At 46.8% G+C, this 22,323-nt stretch overlaps 1 protein-coding gene across 5 annotated transcripts in view; it reads right to left on the bottom strand.

The window, feature by feature from the left end:
• Window positions 1–993: 993 nt before the first annotated feature.
• The window catches only part of EDAR (ectodysplasin A receptor), a 92,606-nt gene continuing 71,276 nt past the window's right edge, over window positions 994–22,323 (bottom strand). For 3 of the 5 annotated variants that reach the window (XM_030921738.1, XM_030921739.1, XM_030921736.1), the window contains 8 exons: window positions 17,406–17,492; window positions 15,898–16,041; window positions 15,633–15,758; window positions 15,462–15,536; window positions 15,147–15,219; window positions 12,280–12,439; window positions 10,730–10,790; window positions 994–1,656 (listed from right to left, as the gene is read on the bottom strand). In XM_030921738.1, coding sequence (XP_030777598.1) covers window positions 1,334–1,656; window positions 10,730–10,790; window positions 12,280–12,439; window positions 15,147–15,219; window positions 15,462–15,536; window positions 15,633–15,758; window positions 15,898–16,041; window positions 17,406–17,492 — 1,049 coding nt within the window. In that variant the 3' untranslated portion in view covers window positions 994–1,333. Of the gene's footprint in view, window positions 1,657–10,729; window positions 10,791–12,279; window positions 12,440–15,146; window positions 15,220–15,461; window positions 15,759–15,897; window positions 16,042–17,405; window positions 17,493–22,323 lie in introns of all 5 variants that reach the window. The other 2 variants (XM_010368817.2, XM_010368808.2) reach the window with 2 other exon arrangements.

Below are 22,323 nucleotides of genomic sequence, written 5' to 3' on the forward strand. Positions count from 1 at the left end.
AGTCTCAGATGAGCTCTTGAAATCTAGAATTATGCGTGGCTGAGCTCTTAGGAAGTCATCATTTCTCTAATTACAGTTGGCTACTCATATATGTTTGAAGTGAAAACACAGGCTGACATGTTATAATTTAAATTGCTGTGTCCTTGAGCATTGCTGCCCCTAAAAGGTCAAATCTGCCTAAGGCTGAGAGTGGAAGGCCATTCACATGTAATGCAAACCACAGGGTACCCAGGCCAAAGATTCATGCAGTAAATGGAATTGGCTACTGCACACATCCAATTGCTTGGACAAACACATGCCTTGCATATTGGTTTTGTATAGAGTGGGCTCTTTCATTATTGACTGGAAGGCCTGTAAGAATATGGATGACCTCAAGGACAGGTAAAGTTATCCTAATGAAACCACATAGGGTATTAACAGATTTGTACTAAACCTGAAATAATACCTGGAGCAGGGTGTTTGCATTTTGTAGCCATTTTACCAAAATGTTTGAGCTGCTTCTTCACTAGGATGCCATCCTTCATCATCAGTAGGGAGTCATCTCCCACGTAGAACTTCTATTACATTTTCTAAGTGCCCCTTCATTCAGCTTGTTTGATGTCTTCCAGTGAAGTGGTTTGTAAACATACGTTCCTTCTGTCTTCTACTGGAGTGCAAACTCCTTAAAGACAGGGAACAGATTCTTCACTTCTGTCAGTCCCACGGGGTTTGGTTCATTTGAGTCCTCAACATTGTCTCATTGTTCAGTGAGTTAATGGTGGGCTGGTAGGCTGGCTGTATGAGTGAGTGGTTTTTTTTTTTTTTTTTTTTTTTGAGACAGAGTCTCGCGCCCAGGCTGGAGTGCAGTGGCCGGATCTCAGCTCACTGCAAGCTCCGCCTCCTGGGTTTACGCCATTCTCCTGCCTCAGCCTCCCGAGTAGCTGGGACTACAGGCGCCCGCCAAATCGCCCGGCTAGTTTTTTGTATTTTTTAGTAGAGACGGGGTTTCACCGTGTTAGCCAGGATGGTATCGATCTCCTGACCTCGTGATCCGCCCGTCTCGGCCTCCCAAAGTGCTGGGATTACAGGCTTGAGCCACCGCGCCCGGCGTGAGTGGATATTTACTCTGCCTGGTGAGGTACAGGTGAGCATCTGAAAGTAGCCCAGCTCTAGTCCTTTATCTTTGGTTAAATTGGAAGACAGGCCTTATTTCATCTGGCTCCTTGAACATCCTAAGGCACATGGTGACATCACAAAAGCCTTGATTCTTGGCAGTCTTTTGGCACCACTTACAGCTCCAGAGCCCTCATTGATCCTTGGCTTGTCCTGGGAGGACAACCCACAGGCATGCTTTTCAGGATGCAGCATGTGGCTGGGTAGCAGGTGGCACAACCCCCGCCCACTCCAGTATGTCTGCACACAAGGACTCCACAGCATCCAGCCGCTCAATCTGCACCAGTTTTGTGAGCAGCTCAGGGATGCTATAGCCTGCTGTGCTGATGCGGTCAAAGAGCTGCATGCCGTCTGTCATGCCCCCAATCTCATCCCTCTTCAGGCCGAAGCTCTCGGCGAGGTGGCGCCACGTTTTCACAACAGCCTTCTCAGAGTTGTACGTGGAGCTGAGCATTCGGCTAGTTTTCTCGAGGCAATCAAATGGCAGCTCCGTGGGGCTAAGACCTGCAAACACCAATGGCCACAGTTAGATGCTGCAAGTCGCAGTCAACAGAAGGTCAACACCATGAAAAATTATTTAAATGAAATAAAAATTATTGAAAAAAACATAAAAAAATCGTAAAACAAAGCATGCAGAAAGCCACCTAAAACAAATGCATAATTTAAGGCAAACGACACCTAGAACGCTGCCAGCCACAAGAGAGGGCTGTGCATGTACCCTAACCCCGGTAAGAGCCCCTTCCCCACTAGGAAAATGACTGCTCTATTGACCATGATAATAATTCCCTGATGACCATTTTTAGCAATTCTCAAAGACTTCAAGACAAGTTATCCTTAGTTGGGTAACCCTGTCTCCCATGGGGCTGGGCTGAGGAGGGGGCCAAAGAGACAGTATCATGTCTCTTTAGGGAACAGTAGTCAACTTTGTAATGGGTGCTCTCAATGATAGCCCCAGATTGGGGTTATCTGAACCAAGTCACTGCCAACTCAGTGGTCTGATGGTTTTTGGGGTTCACTGTACATTAGACTCACCTAGGAGCATTTAAAAACTTGATATTGCTGCTTCTGGAAGATGAGTAGATATAATTTTCCCTAATCCTCCCACTAAGTGCAGCTAAAAGCCCTGAACATTCCGTATAAAACAAATACAAGAAGTCTCTGAAAAGTGGAGAAAAGAAGACAGACCAACTAGGGACCTCGGTACCTAAGGATGGTGGTAGTGGTGAGTTCCCTGGGTTTTCTTTTGCCTCATTCCAGACATGGGGCAGAAAAGTCCAAAAATCCAGAAATAATAGCAACCACAGACAAAAACAGCCCCAACAAAAGGCTTCTCTCTCTAGTCAGAGCACTAGGAAAAGAGCAGCCTAGCAAGCATAAAACATTTAGACAATAATTGCTCTATTCCAGCCAAACACCACAGAAAAACTGTGTCCCCACTCCATCCAGGGTAGCAAAGACTGAGAGGGGAGCCTAAACTTCCACCCTCACCAAGCTGTAACACTGTGCCAGGTGGTGTCAGGAAAGGCCATGTAGGGAGATGGGGCTTTCTCATCAACCAGCTGGTAACAACTCCCCTGCCCCTGTGGTGACCATGTCAGGAGCCATACTCCCAAACCCCAAGTAGCAGTAAAAAGGAGTCCCCTTGGGTGTTAGTGAAGGTTGAGTGGGGAATTTGGATGTCTACCTTCACCTAACAGTAGCAAGACAGCACCCTCATTCTCCTGCCACAGGGCTGTCTATCAAAAGGAGCCAGCTAAAATAGAAGGCTTAAATAAGACCCAGAGTTTCATATCAGGACATAAAACTACACAGGTTTCAAAGTGAATTCATTCATCATACCAAGAACCAGGAAGATGTCAAATGAGTAAAAAAGAAAAACAATAGATGCTAACACTGAGATGACAGATGTTAGGTAATCTGAAAAAGGTTTTAAAGAAGCCATAATAAAAGTGCTTCAACAAGCAATTATGAACATGCTTAAAACAAATGCAATAATAGAAAAACAGAAATAGAAAATAGAAAAAAATAGAAATCCTCAGCAAAAATATACAAAATGTACAAAAGAAATGAAAATATTAGAACTTAAAAAATACAATAACCACAATAAAGACTCAGTGGATGTGCTCAATGGCAGAATAAAGACAGAGGAAAGAATCAGTGAGATGGATAATGGAAGCTAGCAGTGGAAATTACTCAATCAGAGAAAATAAACTGAAAAACACAGAGCCTTAGGGAACTGTGGGGTTATAACAAAAGAGCTAACATTTGTGTCATGAAGTTTCAGAAGGAGACGAGAAGAGAGTGGGACTAAAGTACTCAAATAAATGATGGCTTAAAACTCCCCAAATTTGTAAAGAGATACAAGTCTACAGATTCAAGAAGCTAAGCAAATCCCGAACAGGATAAACCCAAATATATTCATGTCAAGATACATCATAAATGAACTTCTGAAAACTAAAGATAAAGTCTTAGAAACAGCCAAAGAAAAACAACGCCTGACCTAGAGACAGAAAACAATTAGAATGACAGTAAATTTATAATCAGAAACCTGGAGACCAGAGAGAAGTAGCACAGTATTTCCAAGTACTGAAGGAAGAGAACTTTCAACCCAGAGTTGCATACCAGGTTGCAGTGAGCTGAGTGAAAATATCCTTCAGGAGGACATGAGAATATCAAGACATTCCAAGCCAAAGAAAAATTAAGAATTTTTCACCAGCAGACCACCCTAAAAGAAGCAAAAGGAAATTGTATAAACAGAAAGGAAATAATAAAAGAATGAAACTTGAGACATCAGAAAAGACAGAAAAGAACATAGTGAGCAAAAATTTGGGGAAATAAAATAGACTTTCCTTCTCTTTTTAAGTTTTCTGAATTATGTTAGGCAGTTGAAGCAATTTATGTTGTTCTAAATATATGTAGAGGAAATATTTACAACTACTATAAACAGGGAAGGTAAAGGGACAAAGAGAAAGGTAAAGTTTTTATACTTCATTCAAACTGGCAAAATAATAACAGCAGGAAGGCCAGACACAGTGGCTCACACCTGTAAACCAAGGACTTTGGGAGGCTGAGGTCGGCAGTTCACCTGAGGTCAGGAGTTCGAGACCAGCCCGGCCAACATGGTGAAACCCTGTCTCTACTAAAAATACAACCGGTTGGTGTGGTGGTGCACAGCTGTAATCCTAGCTACTTGGAAGGCTGAGGCAGGAGAATCGCTTGAACCTGGGAGGCAGAGGTTGCAGTGAGCCAAGATCGCGCCACTGCTCTCCAACCTGGGCAACAGAACAAGACTCCATCTCAAAAATAAAAATAAAAATAAATACTAATAACACCAGTAGTAGACTGATAAGTTATATGTGTAAATGTAGTCTCTAGACAAACTACTAAAATAACTATAGAAAAAGATAAAATCAAAACATATCACTCAAAAAACACCAAAGTTGAATTCTGAAATATGCTCAAGTGACCCACAGCAAAGCAGGAATATAAAAACACAGAAATGAAAAACAGAGACAACAAACAGTAAACAAAATATAAAATAGCAGACTTAATTAAGCCCTAACGTAATAATGACTACATTTAATGTAAATGGTTTAAATACCAACTAAAGGCTGGGTGTGGTGGCTTATGCCTGTAATACCAGCACTTTGGGAGGCCAAGGCAGGTGGATCAGCTGAGGTCAGGAGTTTGAGACCTGCCTGGCCAACATGGTGAAACCCTGTTTCTACTAAATATACAAAATTAGCCGGGGTGGTGGTGGATGCCTGTGATCCCAGCTACTTGAGAGGCTGAGGCAGGAGAATTGCTTGAACCTGGGAAGCAGAGGTTGCAGTGAGCCAAGATCACACCATTGCACTCCAGTCTGGGCAACAGGAGCAGAAACTCCATAAAAAACAAACAAACAAAAACCTAAAAGGCAGAACTTGGTAGAGGAGATTTTAAAATATACCCAGCTATATGCTGCCTCCAAGAAACTCACTTCAATATAATGAGAGAGGCTGGTTGGAAGTAAAAGGATGGAAAAATACATACCATGCAGACTTCAATAAAAGGAAGGCAGAATGGCTGTAACATCAGTTAAAGTAGACTTCAGAGGAAAAAAATTACCGGAAAGTGACATTTAATAATGATAAAAGGGTCAATCCAAGAAAACATAGCAATCCTAAATGAAGATGCACCAAACAACAGAGCTCCAAAATATGTGAAACAAAAACTGTTAGACCTGAAAGAAGAGACAAGCCCACAATTATAGTTGAAAACTTTAACATTCCTCCCTCAGTAAATGATAGAACAATTAGAAAAAAATCAGCAAGAATATAGAACTTACCAACATCATCAACCAACAAGATCTAATCAGCATTTATAGAACACTCCATTCAACAACAGCAGAATACACATTCTTTATAATTATGGGCCTTACACCTCAACAAATTAAAAGAATTGAAATTATACAAAGTATATTCCCCTACCACAATATAATTAGAATATAAATCAATAGCAGAAAAATCTTTACACATTTGGAAACTAGACAACAGTCTTCTAAATAATCCACAGGTCAAAGAGGAAGTCTCAAAGAAAATTTAGAAATGAATGAAAATAAAAATACCAGATGTCAGTATTTGTGAGACACAGCTAAAGTAGTACTGAGAGGGAAATTTATAGCAGAAATACAAAGGAGGAAAACTCTTAAGTTAATAATCTAAGCTCCCATCTCAAGCACTTAGAAAAAGATTAACAAAATAAACCAAATGTACATAGAAGGAAATAAGTAATTTAGAAATAAGAACAGTAATCAATGAAATTGAAAACAGTAAAGTAAAAGAGAGCAATATGAAAAGAAACAGTTATTTGAAAAGATCAATATAACTGACAAGGAAAAAAATAGATAAGACACAAATTACCAATATCAAGAAAGAAGCAGGAGATATCACTACAGACACCATAGATATCAAACAGCTAATAAGGGAAAACTATGCAATTTTAACTCTACACATATAAATTTGACAACTTAGGTGAAAATAAACAATTTCTCAAAAAACATAAACTATCACAACTTACCCAATGTAAAACAGATCATTTGAACAGACTTATAACTATTAAGGAAGCTGAATTTGTAACTGTAAAAATCTCCAGCCAAACGTGGTGGCTCACGCCTGTAATCCCAGCACTTTGGGAGGCCGAGGTGGTTATATTGCTTGAGGTCAGGAGTTCAAGACCACTCTGGCCAAGATGGTGAAACCCTGTTTCTACTAAAATACAAAAATTAGGGCCAGGCATGGTGGCTCATGCTGTAATCCCAGCATTTTGGGAGACCAAAGCAGGTGGACCATGTGGTCAGGAGTTCAAGACCAGCCTGACCAACATGGTGAAACCCCATCTCTACTAAAAATACAGAAATTAGCTGGGCATGGTAGCACGCACATGTAATCCTAGCTACTCAGGAGGCTGAGGCAGGAGAATCAATTGAACCTGGGAGGTGGAGGTTGCCAGCCTGGGACAGAGTGAGACTCCATCTCAAAAAAAGAAAAAATTAGCTGCGCTTCGGTGGCACAAGCCTATAATCCCAGCTACTTGGGAGGCTGAGGCAGGAGAATCGCTTGAACCTGGGAGGCAGAGGTTGCAGTGAGCCAGGATCGTGCCACTGCACTCCAACCTGGGTGACAGAGCAAGACTCCATCTCAAAAAACAAACAAACAAAAACTCCCCAAAAGAAATCTCTAGGTCCACATGATTTCACTGAAGAATTCTACAAAATGTTTAAGAAATAATTAATAGCAATTCTACACTATATTTTCTAGACATAGAAAAGGAAGAAACACTTCCTAACTTACTCTGTGAGGGTAGTATAAACTGGATACAAAAACCAGACAAAGACGAAAAACAAACCACAAACCACAGACCAATATCTCTCATGAATAGAAATGCAAAATCCTTAACAAAATATTAGCAAATAGAATGCAACCATATAAAAAAGAATTGTACCACATCAGGTATGGCTTATTCCAGGGAGGCAAGGCTGGTTCAATATTTAAAAATTACTGCAATCCACTCAAAAAATTAATGTCAACAATTTATAAAAAGCCTAGAGCTAATATTATACTTAATGGTGAAAAATGGAATGCTTTTAAGATCAGAAATAAGGCAAGAATTTCTGCTTATGCTTCATCACTTACATTCACTGTAGTGCTGGAAGGTGTAGCCAGTGCAATAAAATGAGAAAAGGAAGGAAAAGGTATACACATTGGAAAGGAAGAAATAAAACGCTCCCATTTGCAGATGTGATTATCTATGTAGAAAATCCCAAGGAATCTACAAGAAGACCCCCAGATCTTATAAGTGAATTCAGCAAGGTCACAGGATACATAATAAACATACAAAAATCAATTGTATTTCTATATAGCTAACAATGAATGTATGGCTACTGAATTTAAATTGTCATTTACAGTTGCTCAAAAAATAAATGATATACTTATGATGTAAATCTAGCAAAATATGCATAGAACTTGTTTTTTGGAAACTACACAATGTAGATAAAAAAAAATTAAAGTTGTGCTAAATAAATGAAGAGCTATACCATGTCCATGGCTCAGAAGACTCAACATAATAAAGATGTCAAATCTTCCCAATTGATATACAGTTTTGTTGCAACTCATTAAAATCCCAGCAAGGCATTTTGTACATATAGGGAAGACTATTCTAAAACTTATATAGAAAGACAAAGGAACTAGAATAGCTAAAAGATTTTTGAAAAAAGAAAGTGGGAGCAGTCTATTTGATTTCAAGACTTATATAAGTTATTATATAACTTATACAAGAATCAAGAATGTGTGGTATTATAAGAGGGACAGATATGTAGATCAATGCAACAGAACAGCGACCCCAGAAAATAGACCTATACGAATATGCCAAACTGATTTTTGATAAAGTTTGAAAAGCAATTCAATGGAGGAAAGATACTTTTTCAAAAAAAACAGTGCTGGAGCAATTGGATATCCATAGACAAAAAAATGAACTTTGACCCAAGTTTCATATCTTCTATAAAAATCAACTCCAACTTAACTGCAAAATGTGAACTATGTGAACTTAAATGCAAAACATAAAAACTATGTGGACTTAAATATAAAACATTAAGCTATAAAACTTCTAGAAAAAATTGTGGGAGCAAATCTCTGGGATCTAGGACTAGGCAAGAGAGATCTTAGATTTGACACAAAAAGCACCATCCATAAAAGGAAAACTTTATAATTAGTTTCATAAATTTGACTCATAAAAATTTAAAGCATCATTCTGTGAAAGACCCTGTTAAGAGACTGAAAAGATAAGTTAAACTAGCTATAGAATGCAGAAAACATTTACAAAACCACATATCCATCATAGGACTAGTGTCTAGAATATATTGTTAAAAACCCTCAAAACTCAACAGCAAAAAATCATATAATACCATTGAAAAATGGGCAAAAGACATGAAGAAACATTCATTTTACTGAAGAGGACATACAGATGAAAAATAAACACAAGAAAGGATATTCAAACAATAGGAACATGCAAATTAAGACCACACTAAGGTATCATAACACACTTCTCAGAATAGCTAAAATAAAACATAGTGACACCACCAAATGCTGCAAGGATATGGAGAAACTAGACCATTCACACACTGCTCATAGGAATATAAAAGGGTACAACAACTTTGGAAAACAGTTTGGCAGTTTTTTTAAAAAAACAACCATGCAACTATCATACAAGCCAACAAAAGTACTCGTACATACGTGTACAAAAGTACACGAAAACCTATACACAAATATTTATAGCACCTTTGTTCATCATAGCCCTTAAGTGGAAATAACCCTGATGTCCTTCAGCAAGTGAATGGTTAAACCAGCTCTGGTCTATTTATGCCACAGACTACTACTCAGCAAGAGAGAGGAATGGACTATTGATACATGCAACAACCTGGCTGGACCTCCAGTCAATTATGCTGAGTGCAAAAAGCCATTCACCAACGGTTACATACTATGTGATTCCACTTTTATAACACTCTTGAAATGACAAAACTGTAGGAACGGAGAACAGATTACTGGTTTCCAGGGGCCTAGGTGAGGGTGGGATGGGTGGGAATTGGCTGTGGCTGTAAAAGGGCAACAGGAGGAGTTTTTTGTATGGGAGCTGAGTCTAGCTTCACCGTGTCGATATCAGTGTCCTGGTTGTGACTTCTGTGTATGGTTTTGCAAGATGTTATCATTAGGAGAAACTGGGTAAAGGGCTTGCAGGATCTCTCTGTATTCTCTCTTACTACTACATGGTAAGAAGTATCTCAAAATAAAAAGTTTAATTAAAAACAAGACAAAACAAAAAACAGAGACACAGATGCCTGGGATTCACCCCTGACTAATTACATCAGGGTGTTGGGGCAGATTGGGTGGGCTGGATGGGCAGAGATGGTGTTAAGACCTGCAGGTGACTCTAATATTCATCAGGGCTGGGCACAGAGCACAAGTTCTCAGCCCTGGCTGAGGTTTGAAAACCCCTGTCCCGGGGTGTGAACTAAATATTTTTTGGAGCAGAGAAGAGCTTGCTGGTGGATGGAAGGTGAGTCCTAGACCATCCTCCCTGGGCAGCTGACAGCCCCAGGCCATGCCAGGTGAGATCAGGCAGGCTGACCTGGGGCATGTGTTTATGGAGAGATGCCACGTTTCAGCGGCAGCCAAGAATTCTTGGCCCTGGAGCTCACCCACAGTATAGTTATTTCTGGCCAACAAAGCACTGAACCAGAAAGCCTGCCAGGGAACAGGGGGCTGCACTTGGCCTACGGTGGAGTGTGGGGGTGGGAGGAGCGGCATTGGGGGCATTGGTGAGCTGCCCGGCGTGCACCAGGCTCCACTCCTGCTGCCCGGCCAGATCAAGGAGTCCGAGGAGGGAGGCCAGCAAGGCCAGCAGCAGGAAAACTCCTGACCTCAGCCACGAGGGGTTTATCTTTGGGGTTAATAAGAAGGTAATTTAGAAAGAGGATTTTGCAGGAACTGGAAGCTGAGGATTATGATTTCAGATTGCAGCACTGACGGTCCTATCCTGTTGCCTCTTACCTGCCCACACCCAAGCCCAGGTTATGGGGAGACAGCCTGACTTGGCTCAGAAGGCTGCTGGGAGGGGAGGCTGGAGGCTCCCAGGGCCATCGGACATCGGGGACGCTCGACGGCAGGGAGAGGGCGGCTAAGTCTAGGATAAGTGACTAAGTGACTGATTATGTTTCCCAGATGACGATGCCAGTGTGGAGACAGGCACTGGGGACACGGGAGTTCCAAGGCTCCATGGCTGCTGCTCCCCGACCCTGCATGTCCCTGTAGTGGGTGCCTGCACCGGGCTGTCTCCCGCCATGAGGGGAAGGCCCATGGAAGCACTGGGAGATGCCTTCTAATATCTGGGAGCCAGATTCTGTTTCTCCACACCTGAAGTCAGTTCCAGCGGCCGTTCTGACCAGAGTGCAGCAACTGGATGGGCGGCTTCCCTGAGTTCCCCTCACAGGAGCCTCAGGGCTCCGGGCACAGCCCTTATATCTGCACCACCTCTCTCAGCTTACCTTCCATGACTCCACACACGTTGGCATACACATCCAAGATCTTTTTCCTCCGGCTTTGAATCTGTAAAAAAGGAGTCAGGAGAATTTTCACCTCCAGAAAGGGGCAACAATAGTGAGGAGGCAAATCCTCCATGTCAGCAGGGGCAGGCAGCAGCTACGCCTGACACCAGAGACGCTGCACACAGCCCCCGTGTCAGCACCCCAGCCCCGACACACAGGGAGGAGGGTCTTCTTCAGGTTTTCCCACTCAATCATCTTTGGGGTCCACTGTGGGTGCTTCTCAGGCTCAGCTGGGTGGTCAGACTCGTAAGATACTTGGGGATACCCCTGGCATCAGTCTGTTTGAAAAGATGACCATGGGGACCCCCACTTGCCCTCAGGACATCTGTGCTGCAGCAGAGCCATGCGGGGCTCCCATTCTGGATCACGTGGCTGGTGCCAGGAGACCAGGCCCACGGTGCACAGGTGCTCAGTGGCCCTGGCTGAAGAGTCCTGGGGCCATGGCTACCTATTTCTTTTGTAACAACCCACAGGCTTCCAGGATCTCTGCAAGTGGCAGCCCCATTACCGAGGTCACTGAACTTGGAGCAGGTAGAGCATGGCATCCTATCAGGACCAGGCCGGAGCCAGGATCCCAGCTGGGCATTTTTGCCATCAGTGATGTTGCCTAGCAACACAGCTGTCCTGCGGCTGGGGTCTGCAGCCAGGGCACAGACTAGAGGGACGACCACAGGCCAGGTCCACAGGGAGCCCAAGAGGGCTCTGGTCATCTCTGCCCTAACCCTTGCCCTGCTCCTGGCCACAGTACATTACAGGGTGGTAGGTGATAAAACCCTGGGGACAGTTTCTACATGTGAGCCTGTTTTTATATTTTTAAAAATGCTTACAAGAAAGGCGTGTGTGTGTGTGTGTGTGTGTGTGTGTGTAGAAAATTGTCTAGCTGGATAAAATCCAGTATATTTACAAGGATCTTTTTCTGCCCTCTGGCATTCCAAGTGATTTGACCTTTTTTCTTTTTGCTTATTCTTTTTCATGTTTGTGTATGAAGCTATATAATAAAAACAAAGTGGCTGGGCGTGGTGGCTCACACCTGTAATCCTAGCGCTTTGGGAGGCTGAGGCAGGTGGATTGCCTGAACTCAGGAGTTTGAGATCAGCCTGGGCAACACAGTGAAACCTCGTCTCTACTAAAATACAAAAAAATTAGCTGGGCGTGGCAGCATGCACCTGTAGTCCTAGCTACTTGGGAGGCTGAGACAGAAGAATTGCTTGAACCCAGGAGGTGGAGGTTGCAGTGAGCCGAGATCGCACCACCGCTCTCCAGGCTGGGTGACAGACAGGCTGGGTCCCATCTCAAAAAAAAAAGAAAGTCTTTTTCCCCCCCTTTTGACTATCTTGCTGTGAACCTGTCACTGTCCAAGTCTCCTTGCTTGGACTTTTGGGAGAAACACCCCATCTTGCAGGAGAGCTGATTCAGTAAGAAAGTTCTAGTCTTGCGGCTGTGAGGGGGCCACATCTCACAGCTCATCATGGCATCTGCAGGAGCCTCACCCCGGCTGACTTGTTGCTGGTGGCAGACTTCTCCCTGGCCAGGTGAACCAGCGACAGCAGGCACAGCTCCGGGGAGCCCTGCTTGTCAGGGGCGGGCTCCTCGTCACTGTCCACACTCCGGCTCAGCAGCTGCTCATTCTCAGACGAGGCATCGTTCTCGCTGCAAAAACAAGAGCAATGGTCATTAGCAGCGCCTGGGGGGACTGCAGCCCTGACAAGTTCTCCTGTGGTGAACTTGTCCATTGCTCAGCTGTGGACAGTGGAGGGCAATGACTTGTTTTTCAACTGGGCACCTTGTGGGCACAGGACCAGGGGACGTGAGATGAGACAGATACATCGGTGGCTTCCTGCTTCCTTCCAAACAAGTCCATGGTGGGTGACCTGCAGGCGTCTAAGGGGCTGGGGCTGCCACTGAGGGTGGGAGGCATCCATGGGCCTCTCCTTCTCTGCTATCTGACACGCAGTGGCTGCTCCATAAAGGTTCATTGAATATGTCCTAGATCCCTGTATTTAATCCCAGTAAGCACCAAGTTCAACTGGTGTCTTCATGTTAAGCAAATAGATTGATGTGGCTGGCACTGAATCCATGCTGGCTCTCTGGAGTCATTGAAAAGGGAGCTGAATGGAGCCTTGTGCCTGGAAAGCCCCCTCTTGACTAGGGGGGTGACCTGGCTGACCTGTGTGCATTGCAGAGGGTGGCACAGCAAGCCCCAGCGGGTGAGGTGGGTGGGCGGTCGGATGCATGAAGCCCAGGTTCATGCCACCTTGTGGTTCACAGCCCACAAAGAACCCAGGGTCTGCCCTTGGCACATGTGGGTTGGAGCTTAAACTCTCTTAAAACCATTCCAAGTATATGAAAAACAATATTCTTTTTAGAGGCATCCTGCTTGCTTCCTGTGGTTTGGCTGAAGACCTTTTTTTCTTAAAAAAAAAGGATTGTATTTGTTAGTAACTAGGTTACAGCAGTGAAGCCCACAGGCAAACACAACCCTAGAGACAGGGTAATACAAAGAAAATGAGAACCATCACGAAGCCCCAGTGGGATCCACTTCATCATCAGGCTTCAGGGGCTCACAAGGAGGTGGTAGGGCCCATCCCTGTCCCCACTTGAGAGCAGGTGAGATGGAGCAGGTGAGGTGGCACCCCAGGTCCTGTCTCCAAGACCCAGGGACAAACAGCAGAGACAAAAGCTCAGCGCCTTGCTGTCTTTTAATGTACAATTGTCAGGGTTCAATTTGTATTTAATATTTGTGTATGAAAGAAGTATATATTTTTTCCTAGTAGGGCCTCTGAATTTTCCCTGTCTTCAACTGCAACTCAGGTCGTGGGGCGTGTCTCTGCCCTTTTAATTTCTGGAAATAAGAAAAGCTTGAAAAACAGAAGGGAGAGGCTGAGACAGAATGAGATAAGGCTGGGCTGGAGGCTGAGGAGCGAATTCAGTCTCTAGGGAGGCCCTATTTAAGAGTTACATCCATACAGGGTGACCAGGTCCTGCCCTTGCTCCTGGGAGCAGCAGCTTGGATCTGGCACCTCCCGCCAGTCAGGCACAATGGGGCTTAGACCACAAATTCCTGCAGGGGTGGTCGTGGCTGAAAAATGATCAACTGGAATTGAGTCACTTGCAGGAAATAACCACCCCAACACATACTCCGCTTTTCTTTCCTCGTATGCAAAGACTTTGTATTTGTTTGCCTCCTGCTCGTGTGTCAGGGGTGTTAAGAGACACTGGAGTTTTCCAGGTGAGACAATGCACCTGGCAGTGCTTTATGAATGCCAAAGCTCCACACAGATGCTGGATCGATTATTATTTCTCGACAGGAATGGCTTTGCGAGGCGAACCACAGGAAGATCATGGGGTGGGGGCAGGAGAGGAGGGTTTAACCTCTGCTCTTCCTCTAACCAGTTTGGTGACCTTCTGGTGGCCTCTGTGCCCCATCTGCCAAGGGAGGCACTGTTGTGGGGGTGTCCTTCCAGCGCAGCCTGCAGTGGCCATGGGGCAGAGGCTGGCAGTGGGCTCCAGGCACATTGCCTGGCTGGGAGCTCAGGCTGTGGGGTTGATTTTTGGAAGCTACGCAGGACCAAGTCCAAATGACCATCCCACTGGATGAATAGAACATTGACTTCCCTCTTCCCTCGATTTTAGAGCAGAGGCTGCTTCCACACCTTCATGTGTGGTAAACACGGGAAAGGCCTCACCTGACAAATCTCCTCCTCCAGAGGCCTCTTTACGCCACGTGGCTCCTTGGGAGCCTGGACTCAGACCCCAGCCCTGCTGCTCACTAATGTGTGACCTTGGGCAAGTGACAACTTCCACACCTCAGTGTGGTATCCTATAAACAGGGATGATATGAGCACCTTGCTCCTGCGCTGTGGAGGGGAAGATGTGTTCACAGCCCTAGCCCAGCACCTGGTGGGCAGCAGGCACCGAATGCTGTTAGCCATCATCACCGCGGTTGTTACCAGCATTATGGTGGCAGCAGTACTGGCACCGCCACGAGCGGTCCTGGTGTATTGGCTGCAGCAGCAGTCATAGGGGATGCTGCATGCATCCTTGGCTTATGTTCTGTCCTCCCAGTCTGGAGAAGGGGCATGAGGAAGTCGGATGTTAAGGAGGAAGGCCCAGGGAATTTGGCAGGGTGCAGGGACAGGAGCCTCACCCGAGAGCAGCAGGCAGCTGTTCCCACAGGCTCCTCACACCGCCTGACCCCTGCCAGTCAGCAGAGAGGCGGCAGGGACTGTCTGTCGCTGAACATCCCTATGGTGTCCCAGGCTAGCCTGTCAGTGCACCCGGCTGCACCCTGGCTCCCCTCCCTGCTCAGGATCCACAGGACCCCAGCCTCAGCCTGGCGCTGGGGGCTTCCACATACCTCTTGGTGGGCTTTGCTGGAGTTGCTGTCAGCTTCTCAAATTCATCCTTCTCAGAGAACATCACCACGTTGTCTGCAGGGAAATGGGGAGGTTGGGGAGACAGGAGTTAGAATTGGCTCATGGCTCTGTGCTCAGCTCAACCCTGTTCTTCCTGTTGGGCAGAGCTGCCCAGTGTCTGCGTGGCACCACCCCGCGGTAAGCACAGCGTGGTTCAGCATGCGAGAGCAGAAGCAGCGAGTAGGCCGCTGCCGGGGACGCCCTCCACCCTGAGACGGGCACCACGCACATGGGTGTGGAAGCCCTGGTTCACAGACCTGGGGCCTCTTTCTTCTCCTCGTCCTTGCTCACTTGGGCCTCCACACTCTTCCCCGGGTGGCTGGTGCAACAGGCTGGGGAGAGAGGAGGGAGTGAGCAGCCAGGCTCTCCGACAGGGAGAGTTGACGGAGAGTCCAGGAGGCAGGGCACCGGCGCATGGGGGCCGTCACCTGGGGCAGAGGGCTTTGTCTTCAGGATGTAGAACATGATGATGAGGACGATGGCGATGGCCATGATGAAGATGGTGGACATTGCAATGATCAGGGCAGTGGCCAGGTGTCCTTGGCCTGAGAGTTCTGTGGGTGGAGAGAAGACATGAGTGACCCAGAGCTCAGGATTCCTGCTGCTGCTCTTCCCTCCAGGACTACGGCCCCTGGAAGCAATGTGCCTGCCCCTGGGATGCTTTCAGGGAACCCTGAAATCTGAGGTACTTGCTTAGACTGAGAACCAAGTCCTCCGCGTTGGTTTTGGCTGCCAGACCAGTACTGCAGCCTGCCCTCAGACTGGCCTCTCCAGACTTCTCTGGGGTCATCTGGTTGTTCCTGGGGAGTTTGCTCTTGCTTCTACTACTTTGGGAACCTAAGGGCAGGGTTTGGTGTGGAGAGGAAGAAAGGCCAGTGAACAAGAGTGTCTGGAAGGCAGCACAGTTCAAGTCTGGGTATTTCCAAACAAAAGTCAGGATTCCTCTCTTCTTCCGAGCTTTCATCTGAGCACCACCTACCTCCAGGATCAGCTCTGGATTCCGGGTTTGGCTCCATCCTGCACCTCATGCAATTTCAACCTAAGTGTCATTTTAAGAGCTCCAGGGCACAGGTGGTGCCTGGGCGGGGCCACCTAGTCCACCTGCTCTGCTGCCTCCACCAGGCAGTCCCTCAGTCACCCTGGGGGATGTTGCTCACTTCCCAGGTTAATGTCGACCTTGGATTGCATAAAATGCCCTGAAGCTCGTTCTCATTCTCTAAAATAACCAAACAGGACTCTGATTCTCTTGAAGTAAGATCCAGATTTGCCACCACCCAAATAGACAGGAGACAAGCATCTGAAGCTCTCGGATCATCTCGGGGGAAGTAGTGCCAGAGCTGAAAACCCCGCATGTGGGTGCTGAGCCTCCCCTGTGGGTGCATCTGCAGGAAAACCAGCCTCCCAGCATCATCTGGGGAATACCTGTAATAGCATTTGCATGCCAGGTCTAGATGACATAAGTGTTTTAGTATTCTCCATGTTGTGAGCTCCTCGCCCCAGGGTCTGTGCAAATGAGATTCATATATCCTCGCCCAGCAGTCCTGCCTTTTGCTCTGTGTTAGCGTGTGAGAGGCCCAGTGATGAGGCTGACGAGCTGGGTGCTCTGAGGGATCTGGAAGGTACCTCATGGCTCACTGAGACCTGGACCCGATACATGTTTCAATAACGGGCTGGCACTAAACCAGTGAGAGGGAAAGGCCAAGCCAGCTGGAGGGCTGACTCTGAGAGACATATTGAACTTTGGGGTCTTCCTCAATCCCTTCTTCCCTGGTTAGGGAGAATGAAATGTGCTTTCTGCAAGTGAATATTAAAGTGCCATGGTCAGCAGGTTTATATGAAAGCCAGTGATAGAACTGCTGTTGACTCCCAGCCAAACCAAAGCCCAGGACGCCTAGTCTCTCCTCCTGGCCCGGCTTGCAGCTGCCTGTGCTGCCCACCTGCCGCTCTGCCCCCGCCTTCATCACCAGCACCTCCCATCAGGCCCAGGACACCCATGGAGGGATCAACTCCGCTCCTTGCAGAGATAATGACTTCCTGCACGGGGTGAGGGGGGCACCTCGTCATTCAGTTACATTAGGGAGGTGAGACCAGGTGGGGAAGCGCACCATAATCATTACTCATAATCATTTCCTCTCTTCTTCCGAGCTTTCATCCAAGCACCACCTAACTCCAGGTGATCGATACCTGAGCAGCCTTCTCACCTTTGTGGGCATGCTGGAAGGGAGATAGGGTGCTGCTGCCCAAGGTGCCAGGGAAGTTGGCAGAAGCTCCTGAAGTGGCTCCCACACCTGCAAGGAAAAGAGAGTCCCTCAAATGATCCAGAGAAGCTCCACCTTCAAAAACGCTGCCACAGAGCTCGTGGGTCTGGATTCGCGATCATGAATGGGCTTGAGACAGTGATGGCTGAGGGAGCTAAATATTTGTATTTCTTAGAGTGTTTAATGAACCCTAAAGAGTCATTGTTATTGTTCTTTATTTTTTCGAGACAGAGTCTCGCTCTGTTGCCCAGATTGGAGTGCAGTGGCACAATCTTGGCTCACTGAAAGCTCCGCCTCCCGGGTTCACGCCATTCTCCTGTCTCAGTCTCCCGAGTAGCTGGGACTACAGGCGCCCGCCACGTCGCCCGGCTAATTTTTTTTTGTATTTTTAGTAGAGATGTGGTTTCACCATGTTAGCCAGGATGGTCTCGATCTCCTGACCTCGTAATCTGCCTGCCTCGGCATCCCAAAGTGCTGGGATTACAGGCGTGAGTCACTGCGCCTGGCCCGTTATTGTTTTTTAAATAAAAACATTCATGTGATAAGTCTGCTAAAACTAAACAGCATAGGTTGAGGAGTTTTGCAAGCCTCACCAACTCAAATTTTCCTACGCATGGAGACAAAGTATATGAAATCCATAAAAACAAGCAACATAGAATGTGTATATGAAAGTATTATTAGGGTGATACAATACTTGACTAATTCCTTCAATTACATAGAGTAGGAATGTGTTAATACTTTTTCCAGTCATAAAAGTAATATATGCTTACTATTAAAAATCTAGAAAAGGGGACTGGACGCGGTGGCTCACGCCTGTAATCCCAGCACTTTGGGTTTGGATTGTTGTTCAGCATCAGTTTGAGAAAATAGCTTCTTGATTTATACATATAAATATTGTTGTGGGAAGGAGGCTGGTGATAAAAGCACATGAGATAGCTATCTCTATGTAGTATGGGTTAGAAGAACAAGAGGCGGCGAATCACGAGGTCAGGAGATCGAGACCATCCTGGCTAATACTGTGAAACCCTGTCTCTACTAAAAATACAAAAAATTAGCCAGGTGTGGTGGCAGGCCCCTGTAGTCCCAACTACTGGGGAGGCTGAGGCAGGAGAATGGCGTGAATCCAGGAGACGGAGCTTGCAGTAAGTGGAGATCGCGTCATTGCACTCCAGCCTGGGTGACACAATGAGACTCTGTCTTAAAAAAAAAAAAAAAAGTAGAAAAGGGGCCAGGCATAGTGGCTCATGCCTGTAATCCTAGCACTTTGGGAGGCCAAGGTGGGTGGATCACTTGAGGTCAGGAGTTCGAGACTAGCCTGGCCAACATGGTGAAACCGCATCTTTACTAAATACAAAAAATTAGCTGGGTATGGTGGCGCATGCCTGTAATCCCAGTTATTTAGGAAGCTGAGGTAGGAAAATCGCTTGAACCTGGGAGGCGGAGGTTGCAGTGAGCTGAGATCACACTACTGCACTCCAGCCTGGGCAACAAGAGTGAAACTCCGTCTCAAAAAAATAAAAATAAAAATAAAAATAAAATAAAATAAAAATCTGGAAAAATAAGAACACGAGAAAGGAGGAAAAGAACTACCGATGGCCTCCTTGGCTAAGTTGACTTTTGCTGCATTTCTCCCTAGGATTTTTCCTCAGACATGTTTTTCCATAGCTGTGACCAGTTTCAGAGCAAGGTGTGCTCTGCCTTCCCTTACAGCTATGCTTCCTAAAACTCCCCTTCTACGGAAAAAGTGTCACTTAGCAGGGATAGAATGGAAGCTGATTTTGCTCTCAGTCAAATCACTAAGAAACAACCATTCAGCCAAAACGAAACCATTCCACCACAGAACAGATCACGTCCTGTCCCAGACCTCCTACAACAAGACCAAGCTTCTTTTAGGCCAGACTTCAGTTTTGCAAATAATAAAAACCAACATGTTTCAAATGCATCTCCCACTCTCTCGCTTTTGTCTCTACCAGTTCTGGAGAAATCTGGGAAGTGCATTTGGTCTACAGAAAAGCACCCCGAGTCAAGGACAAGGCCAGCTGCTCTCCCCAAATCAAGGTACCTCCCCAGCCTGGCCCAGCCCAGAGGAATGGCCCAGCACTGCGCCTGGTCAGCCCATGCAGCAAGGCTTCCAGGAGAAGCAAGCTTCCTAGTTGGGCTGTTTTTTTGTTTTGTTTTGTTTGAGACAAGGAGGATCTCACTCTGTCACCCAGTCGGGAGTACCGTGGCATGATCTTGGCTCACTGCAGCCTCTGCCTCCTGGGCTCAAGTGATCCTCCCACCTCAGCCTCCTGAGAGGCTGGGAGTACAGGTGTGTGCCACCACACCTAAGTTTTGTATTTTTAGTAGAGAAAAATACACGTTTGTCAGGCTGGTCTTGAACTCCTAACCTCAAGTGATCCACCTGCCTCAGCCTCCCAAAGTGCTAGGATTACAGGTGGGAGCCTGTAATCCACACCTGGGCTGGCTGTTTTCTTTAGTAGGAAGTTCTCAGGAGAAATGCACACTCTTGTTCTGTGAGTGGGGGCAGCCCAGGAGCTAGTGACCAGCTGAGCTATCCACTCGTGTCTCCCCTAAATGGAGTGGGGCCACAGGAGAACGGGCTGGATGCTTCTCTATCCTCACACCTTATAAAGCAAATTGGCAGCTTGGCCAAGGAAACACTGGGCTTGGGAGGGACCAGGGCAGCTAAGAGTGCCTGGGACTGTCATAGGGTATGTAAGAAACGTCACCTGCCCACTGAGGGGCGAGTGATGTTTCCTTGTGTTTCTGGATGATGAATGGAAGATTTTTTCCTCCTGGGCCTCAAACTTATGACAAATCTTTGCTTTCTTAATTTAGCCTCTTACTTGGCCTCAGAACCCGTGTTCTTGTTCGGGAAAGAGCTGGCCAGGCACGGTGGCTCACGCCTGTAATCCCAGCACTTTGGAAGGCCGAGGTGGGAGGATCACCTAAGAGGAGTTTGAGACCAGCCTGGCCAACATGGTAAAAACCCATCTCTACTAAAAATACAAAAATTCGGGAGGCTGAGGCAGGAGAATGGCGTAAACCCAGGAGGCGGAGCTTGCAGTGAGTTGAGATCCGGCCACTGCACTCCAGCCCGGGCGACAGAGCGAGACTCCGTCTCAAAAAAAAAAAAAAAAAAAAAAAAAAAAAAAAAAAAAATTAGCCGGGCCTGGGGGCAGGGGCCTGTAATCCCATCTACTGGGGAGGCTGAGACAAGAGAATCACTGGAACCCGGGAGGCAGAGGTTGCAGTGAGTCGAGACCGCACCATTGCACTCCAGGCTGGGCAACAAGAGGGAAACTCCATCTCAAAATAAATAAATAAATAAATAAATAAATAAATAAATAAATAAATAAATAAAAAACAGCTGGCGGAGAGGTGTGTGCCCCTGGCTGAAAACCACAAGCCCCTGTCAAACAACAGAGCATCCCCCTCACAGACCTTACTGAAGTTGCTCTGGAAGTCTCCAGCGTGATAAGGGGACTTCAGACTGTGTGCCCATTTCTGTTTGCTGGGAGGTAGCCTCCCACACTTCATCAGGTGAGTAAGCACAGGGGCATCATAGCATAGTTTCCAGCATGACCTAATTTCCTTTATAAGGGCAAACAGGACATTGAAAAGAAGCTGATCTATCTGTTCAGTAAGGCGCTCAAGGGAGCTTAAGATACACTGTCGGAGCAGAAGAACAGCCGTGGGCTGTGCTGTCTGTGAATGTTTGTCATCTTCGTCTCTTCTTGTCCCTTCCTGCCGGGGCTTGCAGCCTGCTTCAGGTGACGGGGTTGGGGATAGGGACACAAATATGCCAGGCCTGTGGTCTAGAGTGGAGCGATAAACGCAGCCTAGTGAGCACACAGACACTTGTGGAATGCCTCTGCAGCCCTGCAGGGCTGGTTACGCAATGACGTCCCCAAACAATGCCTGCAGACATGACATCTGCCTGCACCCACAGGCACCCACCTGCCCTCGGCCGGCCGGCTGTGCCTCCATCCTGATCACCAGACGTTTCCCTCCCCAAACACCCCCAGCTGGCACCAACCAAACAGTCCCTGACTGTGCCGGGCTGCAGGTGTAGGCTGGGTGCTCCCTGGTGTGCAGGGATCCCTGAGTTGGTGAGAGAAATGCTTGCTCTGAGCACGTGTGCGCAGCCGAGGAGGTGGGGGCAAGGTGAGTGGGATGGTGGACCCTGACATTTCTCCAGAGCTCAGCCTCTCATGTCAGGACTGGAGCTGAAAGCCAGCATCCAGTCAGCCAGACCCCACAAGCCTCCTCAGGTTCCAAAGTTCCCAGGGCCACTAGAGCATCTGCAGGGAGACACTTCCCACGAGACCGGTCAGGAGAATCCCAGTTGCTAGATCGTTGCCCAAGGAGCAGGAGGACATGGGGATTTCAGACTTGCCCACAGGCCACCCAGGCCACCAAAGGGCAGCAGCTCACTTCCTGACATTGGGCCTCTTCCCTGTGCTCAGAGCTCAGCAACAAGGAATGGAGCTGCCCTTTCAGCAGAAGGGAGAGGGGCGAAGACCCTCAAATCACAAATAAAGGCAAGGGTGCGCTAGAATTTCCGGAGTGGCAGCCCCGTGGCCAACAGACCTGGAGGGAGTGTGCTTGTGGCAAAAAAGGAAAAGGATCAGCCCCGAGCACAGCTGTTTTATAAAAGCAACGCATGGCTTGTGTGGAAGCCAAAGGAGTGGACCTCACAGAAGTGGAGCAGCATAGAGGTGGGGAGGAGAGGCTGGTTAACACATACAAAAGTCCAGCCGGGCAGGAGCAGTTGTTCTGAGCTCTAGCACCCAGACTACAGCTGACAATAATGCACTGTATATTTCTCACAGCTACAAGAGAGGATTTGGAATGT

The sequence above is a fragment of the Rhinopithecus roxellana genome, chromosome 17 (genome assembly GCF_007565055.1).
Source record: "Rhinopithecus roxellana isolate Shanxi Qingling chromosome 17, ASM756505v1, whole genome shotgun sequence".
NCBI lineage: Eukaryota > Metazoa > Chordata > Mammalia > Primates > Cercopithecidae > Rhinopithecus > Rhinopithecus roxellana.